Source organism: Ictidomys tridecemlineatus, chromosome 11 (assembly GCF_052094955.1).
Source record: "Ictidomys tridecemlineatus isolate mIctTri1 chromosome 11, mIctTri1.hap1, whole genome shotgun sequence".
NCBI lineage: Eukaryota > Metazoa > Chordata > Mammalia > Rodentia > Sciuridae > Ictidomys > Ictidomys tridecemlineatus.
The window spans coordinates 21,558,913-21,571,091 of NC_135487.1; the positions used below are offsets into that span (position 1 = coordinate 21,558,913).

At 54.1% G+C, this 12,179-nt stretch overlaps 1 protein-coding gene across 9 annotated transcripts in view; it reads right to left on the minus strand.

Annotated features, from left to right (window-relative positions):
* Col16a1 (collagen type XVI alpha 1 chain) overlaps positions 1–12,179 on the minus strand; it is a 47,961-nt gene continuing 35,782 nt past the window's right edge. For all 9 annotated transcript variants that reach the window (XM_078025796.1, XM_078025802.1, XM_078025801.1 and 6 more), the window contains 16 exons: positions 11,979–12,041; positions 10,182–10,253; positions 9,838–9,891; positions 9,226–9,270; positions 8,989–9,033; positions 8,764–8,817; positions 8,399–8,452; positions 6,378–6,428; positions 5,950–6,039; positions 4,499–4,534; positions 3,547–3,591; positions 2,542–2,730; positions 2,143–2,209; positions 1,311–1,487; positions 1,097–1,174; positions 1–353 (listed from right to left, as the gene is read on the minus strand). In XM_078025796.1, coding sequence (XP_077881922.1) covers positions 151–353; positions 1,097–1,174; positions 1,311–1,487; positions 2,143–2,209; positions 2,542–2,730; positions 3,547–3,591; positions 4,499–4,534; positions 5,950–6,039; positions 6,378–6,428; positions 8,399–8,452; positions 8,764–8,817; positions 8,989–9,033; positions 9,226–9,270; positions 9,838–9,891; positions 10,182–10,253; positions 11,979–12,041 — 1,323 coding nt within the window. In that variant the 3' untranslated portion in view covers positions 1–150. The remainder of the gene's footprint in view (positions 354–1,096; positions 1,175–1,310; positions 1,488–2,142; positions 2,210–2,541; positions 2,731–3,546; positions 3,592–4,498; positions 4,535–5,949; positions 6,040–6,377; positions 6,429–8,398; positions 8,453–8,763; positions 8,818–8,988; positions 9,034–9,225; positions 9,271–9,837; positions 9,892–10,181; positions 10,254–11,978; positions 12,042–12,179) is intronic.

A 12,179-nucleotide genomic window follows, 5' to 3' on the forward strand; every position in this document is an offset into this window, starting at 1 on the left:
TAGTTTTATTTCTTTATTGTTAAAAAAATATTAACAGCAATTAACAACAACATCATCAACCACACAAACATTCACAACCTATCACAGAGTCCTGAACACTTTGGCCAATTATTCCCAATGAAGTCCTTCATCTTGTGGCAGGTGGTGATTTCAGCCAAAAGGCCCCTTCATGTTTTTCATGGGTGGGTACTGTTGCTCCATTGGCATGGCCCCAAAGCAGTCTGAGGGGTTGCAGTGGCCGGCCTTGCCTGGCTGGCCCATGGGACCTGGTGGACCAGGGATGCCAGGAATGCCTTGCTGGCCCATCGGCCCAGTTGCACCCATCTTGCCATACCCTGGCGGCCCCTGAGGACCTAGGGAGGGAAGAGTCACAGAAGGGAAATCAGGAGACCAGACGACAAGAAGAAAAGAAATAATGGTCATAGTTAGTAATATATTTACCTTTGATGCATATTTGTCAAGTCACAACCTGTTTTCATGAAGATCTGATCTGAACCTCACATGGATCTAACAAGGACAACCATACCACTGGCTCATGTTATTGAGAGCTTCTGTGACCATGCAGGGGGCTGGGTGATTTGTATGCATTAGTCACTGCACCACAGCTCCTTGAGGAAAGAACTATTATCTAATTTTGTGGATGAGGACACAGGCTCAGAGAGGTTGCATTTCAAGCTAAGTAATAGAGTTGGACCTCAGAGCCAGGTCATCTTGGGAGGTGCCACCCAGTGGCTATTCTCTTTCAGGCTACATTGCCATGCCTGCATTTTTTAAAGCAACGCTGAGGACCTAAGTGACCTCTTCAAGATTACACAGCCAGTAGGATGCAGAGCAAGACTTGAACTTGGGTTCCTGACCCCCACTGTGTACAGCTCTCTCCCACTACATCATGCTAGCTCAGCTTAAACTAAGGGCAGAAGCTGGGTCTTTCTTTCCACCCCTAGCAGAGTGTCTTAACACAGTGACATTGCTGTAAATGGTGGATGACTGCTCTGTAGATATTTGGAGTTCTACACACTTTGTCATTGAAGGAACATTAAGAATTGGGACCTCTGCTGGCTCTGGATTCATCAACTCAAATGCTGGGCTTTCCTACCTGGGGGTCCAGGGAGACCATTTTCTCCTGCAACGCCAATGCCAATGTCTCCCTTTTCACCTTTGGTACCAGGCAACCCTGGACAAGAGAAATAAGAAGTCTTATCTCTGAGCAGAAAAATGATAGATTCCTTGAAACACACATACAAATACAATGCTCAGGCCAGCCCCCAGAAGGCTGCATATGCCCATGGGGAACCAGAGGGCAGAACTACCTCTCATTCCTGGCAAACCCTGTCGTCCTTCTCTGCCAATCTGACCGGGGAGTCCGGGTGATCCTGGAGCACCTGGCCGACCTGGGGCACCATCCTTCCCTGGTGGCCCTGGCCGACCAGGAGCTGCCGCTATCTCCATGGGGAACTGCATCCTGGAGGTGTAGTAAGCCATTCGCTCTGTAAGAAAGGACAAGGCAGGTCACAGGGGGCTCCAGGGACTCAAGACCACAAATGCCATAGACATGGCACCAATATGGAACAGCCTTTCTCCAAAGGACATCAGGACAAGGAACATGAGGATTGGTCCCAGATCTTTGGGGAGATCTAATTTCAGCATCTCACTTCTCCAGTACCCTTCACTGGTTCACTCTTGGCTTCAAAATAAGTCGACTCCTTGCTCCGCATGCTTCCCAAGCAGGATGCCCAGCCCCCCCCCCCCAGGACAGCGTGCACATGCCCCCAGCCCCCAGCTCATCAACATTGGATGAAAAGTTAAAATAAACCACAGCAGCCATCTTTCAATGGCTGCTTGCCCCTCTGTTTAGGAATCATTCCCTGCAGGTTCATTTGAAATCAATTTTCTTGTCGGCCACCTTGATCAAGTAGAGACCAGGAGGGCAGGAGGGAATCCTTTTATCTCTGAACAGAGCAGGTGACAAGGAAGGTCGGATGGATAATTGAATACATGTCTGTCATCCCCTTGGCCTATAAGTGTGTGGGCGGTGGAAGGGGAGGACATGGAAGCTTTAAGGGAAAGGAGGCCAGGGCTGGGTGGAGAAGTAGCTGGGAAGGGCAAGTGGCCCCCACTGCCACCCAGCCAGCTGCCACTTACCATCAAACATTTTAATGATCTCTTGTCTGATGAACCTCTTGATTTCATCATAATTCACCATGTCTCCCTGAGGGAAGAGAAGAAAACCTACCTCAATTTTACACTCTCTCCTGGGAGCAGCCTTTATGGAAATAAAGGAGGGTAAAGGTCCAGAATCCTCCCACAGATTTTAAATCCAAAGTCCTACCTTCCCTGAGATGCTACTCAAGCATTTTGTGCAGAGCATAGTTGGCTGGGGAGAGGGACCTGTAACCCCCACCCTCCCCATGCAGTTAAGAGCCACCTAGACGGAGTCATGCTCTTTCCTGCAGAATGTCAGCAAGAGCTTCCAAAAGGACTCATGCTCCATTCCACATGCCTGCTCTGGGACAGTGCCCAGAGCTGCCAGCCTCTCCTTACCATGGAGCCAGGCACACCGGGCAATCCAGGGCTTCCCGCAGGACCTGGAGACCCAGGGTGGCCTCTCTCTCCTGCAGGACCTGGTGGCCCAACAGGCCCCATAGAGCCACTCTTGCCAGGTCCGCCAGGCATGCCAGATCTTCCCTTCTCTCCTGCCTGGCCCTTCTGTCCTGCAGGTCCTGGATCACCCTACAAGAAGAGGAAGTCACAGTCCAGCATTACCAGCCACCACCAAGACTGTGTCACAATGTCTCAGCAATGCACCCCTTCTTCTCCCTGTTCCCACCAGGTCTCCAGCATCTCTCCCTACTCCGCTTCACTGTCACCAGAGCAGTCCTAGTCCTAATGCTAACCCTAACCCTTCTAGAAATCAGTTCTCATGGTGTGGCTCCCAACTGCCCTTGGTATAAAGACCCCACTTCCCTGCCAGGCACTCAAGGTCATTCATGACATGCTCCTGGTCACACCTTCCTCAGCCTCATTTCCTGACCTCCAGTTCCAGCCAGCCCTCCCTAGTTGGAACTCTCTGATCCTGCCTACTGTCTAAGTTCTCCCTGCCTGGACGCCCTCCCTCATCCCTTCCCAGGGCACACCTCCTCCCCAGCTGAAATGCCCCTGTTCTTTACACAGCCTCTCTCAGCCCCAGATCCCACAGTGCTGTGTCCAGTCTTCTATTTTAAAAAAAAGAAAAGAAAAGTAGAAAACTTGCCCTACTCTAGGGTCAATATGGCTGGACGGCAGGGAGCACTGCTGCTCAAGGGCCTCTTTTTATCCCAGGCCAGGAAAAGGGGGTTGGATGTGAGTGAGAGGGAGCAGAGATTTCCATCCCCAGCCACAGCTAAGAACCCTGGAATGGCCCCATATGAGGCGGACTCACAGGTGTGGCTGCTCCCAGTTCTGCCCACTGGCCTTCCTACGTCCTTTCTGTAACTAACATCATAGCTTAGAGCTAGGCTTGATTGATACATGAGCCACTCCTCTCAAACCCAGCCGCTGCCTACTCACCTTTGGACCAGGAGGTCCATAGAGTCCCTGTTTTCCAGGGGGTCCCTAGAAGAAACCAAAGTCAGGGGTCAAGTCTATGCACCATCTCTGAGACCTCTGGGGAGGTCAATGCAATGAAAAGATCATCTTCACTGGCCCAGGCCCCAGGCTGCATCTAGCTGGGCTCTGTGTAAGAAGAGATGACAGTCTCTCTGCCAACAGAGGGGCTGACAGCTGGAAGGGAGAATGATGTCCCCTGGGGCATGGCCTTGTTTGATCCTGTTAGCTGGGTCCCTCATCACAGATGAGAAGAAGTGGAAAGAAGTCAGAGTGAGAGGGCCAGTCTGAGTCAGTGGAGGGCCGGGCAAGACCTGCTGCCCAGGGAACGCTGTTCTCATTACTGTCTCTTTTTGACCAGCTACAGGGTTAAAAAAAAAAAAAAAAGCACAAAACAAGACTCACTGCCATTCTTGTCCTTGTCCCCTAGTCTCTAGTTCCTCTCCCCCAAGGCAACAAGAATTACCAGTTCCCTGTATACAGTCATTCCCCTGAATCCTGACTGTTTCAGGACCCTCCTGGGCACCAAAATCTGTGGAAACCCAAGTCTCTTATATTCAATAGGGTAGTATCTGCACAAAACCTACGCACATCTTCATATGTCGTTTAAATCATCTCTAGATTACTTCTAATACTAAGATAAGGTTAATGTTTTATAAATTCTGGGATACTGTATTGTTTAAGGAATAATGACAAGGAAAAAAATCTATATATGTTCAGTCCAGCAATTTTTTTTCTGAATATTTCAATCTCAGTTGAATCCATAGACATGGAACCTGCGGCTATGGATTCTGTCTGGAGATGGTCTGCACACGCAGGGAGTGCTGACTGAACGAATAAGGAGGGACCAGGGCAAGCTGGGAACTAAGAAAGCCAAGCAGCATTCCCAAGGGTAAGGGTGCCAGCATAACAGTACCTCTTTGCCGGCTGCACCATCTGCACCAGGTTCACCCTGGGGAGGAGAGAGCAATGGACATGTGATAAGCTGTGACCCAGTTTGACCCTGCAAACCTCACCTTGCCCACCAGGCACACCCAGCTCCACCAAGAGGTGCCAATCTTGCATCCCTCACCCTCTGATGCCTCACACTCCAGCCTGGTCTGGGAGCCCACACTGATGGCTCCCAGCTGCCTCCTTGACTGATTTCTGCAAGGGAAGAACAGACTGTGCCTCTTCGCTTGGGATCCCACACCTTGCACACTGCCTGGCTCTGAGTATATGGTAAATGTTTGCTGAAGGAACACATGAACTGTGAGCCTCTGTCCTCAGTGAGATTTGCCAGGATGAGCCTGAGCCAGCTCCCTCCCCACAACAGGAGAGGTTGCCCACCCCCTGCTTATCTGCCTTCTGGCGGGCTGCTAGGGACAAAGAATCTGTGACTGCCCAGTGAGTAATAGAGTTCTGGGGTTCTGGGGTTCTGGGGGCTCCTGAGGGAAAGACCTGTCCAGGATCCTTGGCAAGAATCAGAATAAGCAGCAGAAGCCACCTAGGCTGTCCTGGCACATGGGCTAACTGCCACCTCTACACTAACTGGACTCATCCACCCCACCCCAGGCCCCCAGTCTCAGGTCATTGTGACTGCTACCTGAAGGAGAGCCCACGTGGTGGAAAGAACTTGATGGGCGGGGAGGTGGGCGGCTAGGAGACCTGAGTTACTGTCTCCTAGAGGCTATCATCCCAGAGACTAGCAATCAGTTCCAGCTAATGTGGGTCACCTTGTCTGGATATTTGCAGACTGGGTAAGGACTCAAGATCTAGAATCAAGTAGGGTGGGAGTCTAGCTCTTCCACTGTGTGACTCTGAGCAACCTGCTTAGCCTGGCTAAGCCTTGGTTTCCTCATCTGTAACACGGAGCCAACCAGATCGACCAAGTGGGGCTGCCATACAGAGTAAGACAAAATGTGCATCAAGCACCGAGCTCACCATTCAGCACATGGTCTGTGACCAATATAGCATCACTCAGTGCTAAACATGAGCTGAGACCACGTTGTGGTTTCTGAGGAGCTCAGAAAGTTACAGTAATAGCACTGCATTTCTGGTTCCTGACATTTTCAAAGACTGTGGTTGCTGGCAAGTATCCCTAGGGCAGGGGTGGGGGCGGGACAGGGACAGAGTCTCCTCTGATAACTCATTGAAGAATTTGCATGAGGTCAGTGGCACATCTTCAGAGGCAGTGACCTGTGTGCACTGGCTGGCAGGGCCTGTCACTCCCAGTGTGCAGTTGTCCCAGGTATGGGCTCCTTGCTGTGGTCCTGCTATACTAACACCTCTCCTCCGCTGGAGATCCCAGGTGTGCAAAGCTGAGCCCAACTGGCAAAGCCAGCTGACCCTTTCCTCTGACCTGTGCTATAAGATAAGGGGTCTTACCGGGGGACCAGGGTGTCCAGGTGGGCCAGGCTGACCTGGGAGGCCCACCAGGCCCCTTTCTCCAGTGGCTCCCCGGTCTCCTTTCATGCCCTAGAGAATAGGAAGGAGAATGGTGGGTGGGGGTAGAAGTGGACCCCACCAAGCCAGAGGCAGACCGTCCACCATGTACCAGGGACCATGTCCCCACCTCCCAAGCCCCACATGAGGAAGGTTGCTGCCTGAATCTGCAGCAGGGCCCTGGGATGGCCTCCAGCCTTTGAAGGCCTAGCCTCATCCCAGAGTGGGGATCTTTGGAGGTAGGTAAGGCAGGTGGCAGAAGTGGGGATGCGACAAATTGTTTTCTATCCCTCTGGATACCTCCAGAAGGAACCCACAGCAGAACAGGGCAACGCTCCTGGGAGGGAGGAACAATGAGAAGTGTCACTCACCACCGCAGAGATCCCAGCTGGACCTGGCTGGCCCGGAGGCCCCGGAGGCCCCTAAAGAGAAGCGATGGAATCAGTGGGATAGAAACAGGCTCTCAAGATGAGGGGCAGAGGGCGGAGAGCTCGAGCAGGCCCGAACTGCCCTGTTCCATGCTCTTCCTGAAACCCTTCCTTCCCTCCGGGACACAGGACCCTCACAGCTAATACTCACTGAGTGGGACACCTGGGAGCTATAGCCAAAGGCCAAAGGCAAAGGGCCCAAGAGAATGAACTACTGTTGGTGTCTTCTGAGACCCCTGCTTTCCCAGAGGCAGCCTCACTTCCTGCTATTCTAAGGAGGAAGGAAGACCAGGATCTGGGGTCTATACAGCAGGGGGCGAAGGGTGGGGGCTCAGCACCAACCCAACACACACTAAGAAGCTCAGTAGCCAGGCACTCAAGCTAGTCTCTTGGAACCCTCTGACCCTGGGACAGTGAGGAACCCCCAGGGATGCCCCTTCCTTCTGGGCTGTCCCATCTCTGATGATCCATATCCTTGTTTCTGAGGCACAGCTCAAATGTCTCTTCTCTGGTCACAGTGACACCTCTGAACCCCAGGGAACTCAGTTCTCTCTCAGAGCACCTTCATCCACCTTCGCAGATGGAAAGTTCCAGAAGCCATGGCCTCTGTTCCACTCATCTAAGACTCCTGGGATAGAAATGTCCAGCACTGGAACTCTCATGCAGCAAGGGACCTGGGCTTCACCTACAGGAACAGGAGGAGGAGCCCTCACCTCCTCCCCCCAACACCCTGGCCCCTGTCCCTTGAGTCTCCACTGGGGCCACAAGACAGAGTATGAGACTCCTTTCATCTGTAAAGTGAGGAGGAACTGGTCTAGATCTGGGGTCCCCAGGAGAGGGCTTCTGGACCCCTTCAGGTACATTAAAACATCCACGGGGACTTGAGAATTCCTTTTTTTTTTCCTTTGGTCATGAACTATTTTTAACATTTCTAAAAGCCTCCTGGAGATTATGCAGCCAGCACAACAGGGCTGCAAGAAACGCCAGTGTATTCGCTGTCCCTGGAGCCCTATCAGCTTGGTGCCGTCACACTGATCAAAGGCACCAATTGGCAGCTATCTGCACTACCGATGAGTAAAGTAGATGGGAAATTCATTATTGCTTAATGAATGTCCTCTCCGAGTCTCTCCATCTCGTAAACACACCACCTACTTACCTCACCCAGGCCAAACTCAGGAGTCGTCCTTATTTGCTCTTTCTACCACTCCACCCTGCCTCTGCCCCAGACCGCCACCGCCAAGCACATCCTAGATCCATCCTGAGTCCCCTCTCCACTACAGCCACCCATCACCACTTTCCCATGCTCCTGATAGCACCTCTGAGGGCCTCCAGTATGTCACAGTGTCCTTCTCAAGGCTCAGCTTTCTGACCCCACTCTCCACCCTTTTCAAATGGCACTCCAGCCATGCAGCCCTCCCAGGGCTCCTCAGACACACCAAGCTTCTCGCTGCTTTGGTCTTGTGCATCAGCAGACCCCTCTGCCCTGGGCTCTTCCCCTGGATTCCTCAGAGCTGACTCGTCCTTTTATTCAGGCCTCAGCTTGAATGTCCCTTCTCCACTAAGTGTTCCTCCAAAGCCAACTCCTGGCCCCTCTGTAATATCACCTCTGCCTGATGCTCTTGCACCAGTCTGGTGCCTGCCTTGAAGTGTCATGAGATGGGGGGGGGCCTGTCTGTCTTGCTCACTGCTGTCGCCCCAATGCTTGGAACAGTGCCTGGCAGGGAGCAGGTGCTCCATAATTATTTGTTGACTAACCGAATGCCCTTTGTGATAAGTGAACATGGATGTGCCCAGAAAACAAGAGGCGGAGAGCTTGGGGATCGCTGAATCGGGTGAGCCCACAGCCCCTTGTAGCTCTCTATGTCTAGGGAAGCGCCCTTTCAGGCCATCAGTGACTTGCCTACCACCACCCACAGTGGCTTCCCGACATCCCAAGAAGCAGAGACAAAAACAGTGTAACTCACAATGTGGCCAGGGGGCCCAGGTCGTCCTTGGGGTCCCATGGCACCAGGCTCACCCTGTGGGAGACAGAGAAAAAAGATGACACAGACCCAGATTGCCTGGCACACCTGTGGCTACTTAGATGGGAGACGGGTGAGCAGGGAGGTGGGAATGCCAATGGCCAGAGGAGCACGCTCTCCTTGTAGGTGAGTGGCACAGCTGTTTCTTGGGAGGGGACCAGTTACAACACTTGAGAGGGAGATGTGCAGTGTGGGTGAAACTCTGCCCCAGAAGGCCAGGAGAGAAGGCAGCCACTTTGGGCAGGAGTGGCAGGAAGCGGCTGCATCCAGATTCAGAAAGCCCGCTGTGTGCACAGATCCCACCTTACCTCCGCGCCCGGCCGGCCGCTGCTACCAGGGGGGCCTGGTTGGCCACAGTCACCCTAGAAGAGAGAGGGTCAGCCAGAGCTTGGGAAACCCACCCCAAATGGATCCCTCATCAAAGGCACCCTGCCATCTATCCTATCTCCAGCCACAGTCCCTCTGGTGCCCTCAGGTCAGAAGGTGGCAAAGAAGAGAGCAGAGAAGACTTGCTCTCCAGAAGTCACCCTTACCTTAGGTCCTGGGAGGCCAGGGTGTCCAGTTTTCCCCTTGAAACCCTGGAAGAAAAAGCAAGGAACGATCACATCCCTCACCTCATCCAGAGGCTTCTCCCAGAGCCTCCTTCCTCTGCTTAAACAAATGGAACCAATCCAGTCCTGACTTGGTGCACGGGGTCTGGAGGCTGGGAGCTGCCCACCCACCCAGGCTGAGGCTGCAGCGGCTCAGCCCCTTCCTGCAGTTCAACTTACCGGGGGTCCCATGAGTCCGGGGGGGCCAGCGGGACCAGGGTCCCCCTAGGGAAAGAGATCAGAGCAACTCATTCACCGTTGCCATCCCTGCTCCAGCCCTCCCTGGGCCAGCCCAGCGTGGCGGCAATGTCACGTGGGGCAGAGGAGGAATCGACCTGGCTCGACCTCTCACTGGCTGTGGCCCTGAGAGAATCCAGGCCTCTCTGGGCCTTAATTTTCCTTCTTCTGGGTACAGTGTGGGGGGCAGTGATCTTGATGCCCTTTGCCTGGTCCCATCCCGGCAAAACTCCACCCAGGGAGAAGGGCTTGCTCAAGGCCTTCCATGTCTGCAGCCGGATTCTCTCCGAAAGCCTAGTTTCTTTAGTTGCCTGAGTTTCTATTTAAAATGTCACTGTCCTGCCTTGGTGAGCCCCAGCTCAGAACCTTGTCTAGCCTGGTGAAGGCCATTTGATCTGAGAAACCGGGGAGGGTGCAACAGGAGAGAGCAAGGGGGGAATGGACATCCCCGACAAAGGGGAGGGGCACTTCAGTTCCCTTCACCAGGGCTCCCTTGGCTTTGGCTCTTAGAGAAGGAGAGGAAGAGGTGCCTGCCCTCCCTGGCCACCATCTCACCCTCAGGCCGGGCTTGCCATCCTTCCCGTCTAGACCGTCCAGGCCGGCCGGGCCCTAGAGACAGGAAAAAGGCGATTCTACAGGCTGTGTCAGGGCCCTGGGAGGAGGGAGAGCCGACCCAGCCCGACTCCCTGCTCCTCACCCCATTCGCACCCCCACCACACACACACACACACACACACACACACACACACACACACACACACACATACACACACACATACACACACATACACATACACACACACATACACACACATACACACACACATACACACACACACATACACACACACACACACATGCATACAGCCCTCTCCTGGAGGCTGAGGGCACACACCTACCTGAATCCCAGGGGGTCCTGGTGGCCCAGGGGAACCAGGCAAGCCTGCTGGGCCTCGAATCCCTTCGCTGCCCTGGAAAGCAGCACCCCAACAGTCAGCAGGGCCTGGCCCCGCCCATGGAGACTAGGCCTGGCCCAGGGTTCAAGGACCTCTGGCTTCTAGTCCTCATTCTGTTTTGACCTGATATAGTCCACACTCGGGAGAAAGATGAAGATCTGGAAATGGTCACACACCTACTGACCAGGCTCTCCGTCTGCGGGATGGCAGGGCAGGAGAGGGGGCTGGGGGAGTCACGGCCTGACTGAAGGGCCTGAATGCCATGCTAAACTTCACCAAATAGGCAAGTGGTTTCCAATCTGTACTTCTCAGAGCTCTGGGGGCGACTGGGGGGACCCTGGAAGCTGGGAATGAAGTGGGGACCCAGAAGGTGGAACTCCAGGACCCTATGCTTGTCTTAGCCACAGCAGCTCAGATTCTTTCTGTTTTATAGGTTGAGGTTTGAGTGGGAAAAGGCTCAGGGACTCTAAAATTAAGTCTCAAAACTGCTAGAGGCACTAGGGAGCCATTGATGGTTCAGAGCAGGAAGGTGATGAGAACAGATGTGTGAATTGGAATGTTTACTGAAGAAAGAGGGGGTGGCGAGAGGCTTAGAGGGAAGGACTGCCGGGTGGGGAGAGGGTGGTGTCTTGGGTTGGCTGTGGGGGTTGCCTAGCTGAGGGAAAAGCTCTTGGGGGGCATTGCAATGCCACCAGTCACCAGAAGGGGTCAGCACAGCCCAAGTCAATATCAGACCCCACTGGGAGTTGCGAGAGAACCACTGGCCAGAGTTTGGGATTCTCTGCTGCAACCTGCCTGGGCAGGAGCTGCCTCCTGGGTCCTCCACAGAGAAGGGAGATGAAGGGAGCTGGCTATCTCCAGTGCCCAACCTTGACTGACAGCTCGGGGAGGCTGGGAAGGGCTGGGGCCTCTCCTGAGCGAGGAGGTGGGGGTTGTCTCAGTGCTGGTGCTGCCAACACGCTGTGCCCTGGGATGCCCCTTGCTGTTGGGTCTTTCCTTGCCTGTACAGTGAGAGGTGGACTTCGTGGTTTCAAAGGAAAACGCTTCCCAAATCTGCAGTCTCCTGCCCTCCCTCTGGGCCCCAGCCTCCACCCCAAGCTCAGAAGTCAATCTTGGGGCCACTTACACCACCCACCCAGCACATCACATCGAGGGAGGCCAGAGGCTCAGTGACACAGGGATATAAGCCCCAAACCACAGCAGAGCTGTGTCTCCAAAATCCATGAAGCCAAACTAAGAGGCAGCCAGTGTGAGGATCCCCAGGTTGCTGCCCCTCCCCACATTTGTCAACAGGCTCCTTCTGCCCTCTCTGGGCCCTTGGGGACAACCCAAGCATGGCTGTCTGAGGGAGAGGCCCGTCTCCCTCCAGGTTGGTGTCCTCCTCCAGGGCTTCCTGGTCTCAGATGTACATCTCCTCCCCGGCTGGCCCGAGGATGGCCTGGTACATTCCAGTTGTCTGCCTCCACCATACCCTCTGCCCCCTCCCCACCTTCCACCAGCCTTTCCCCTCTCCCAGCAGATAGGAGCCAGGGTTGCTCAGAGGCTAGCAGGCATGCTGGGCCCAAGGCCATCCAAGGACTGTTGGCCTGCCACATCCTCTGTCTGTGTCCAGCAGTCACAGGTTCTGATGCTGTGAACTCTGACTTTGAACTTCCCCGGGGCCTGATGTGAGGGGTGGGACATAGCATGGAAGCTACAGGGCTCAGATCCATGACTGGCCACCCTGGGGGTCCTGCTCACCTTCTCTGCTTGGGGCCCAGGTGGGCCAGGTGCTCCAGCTTTGCCTGGGAATCCAGGGGGACCCTGTGTTAACAGAAAAGCAGGCAGGAGTGAACGCAGGCTACAGTGGGCAGCACCCCTTCTTTCCCTTGCGTGCACATCTTAAGGGATGGATTTTGACTTCCTAGAAACACCACCCGGTGCTCGTTACATCTGCCTGGC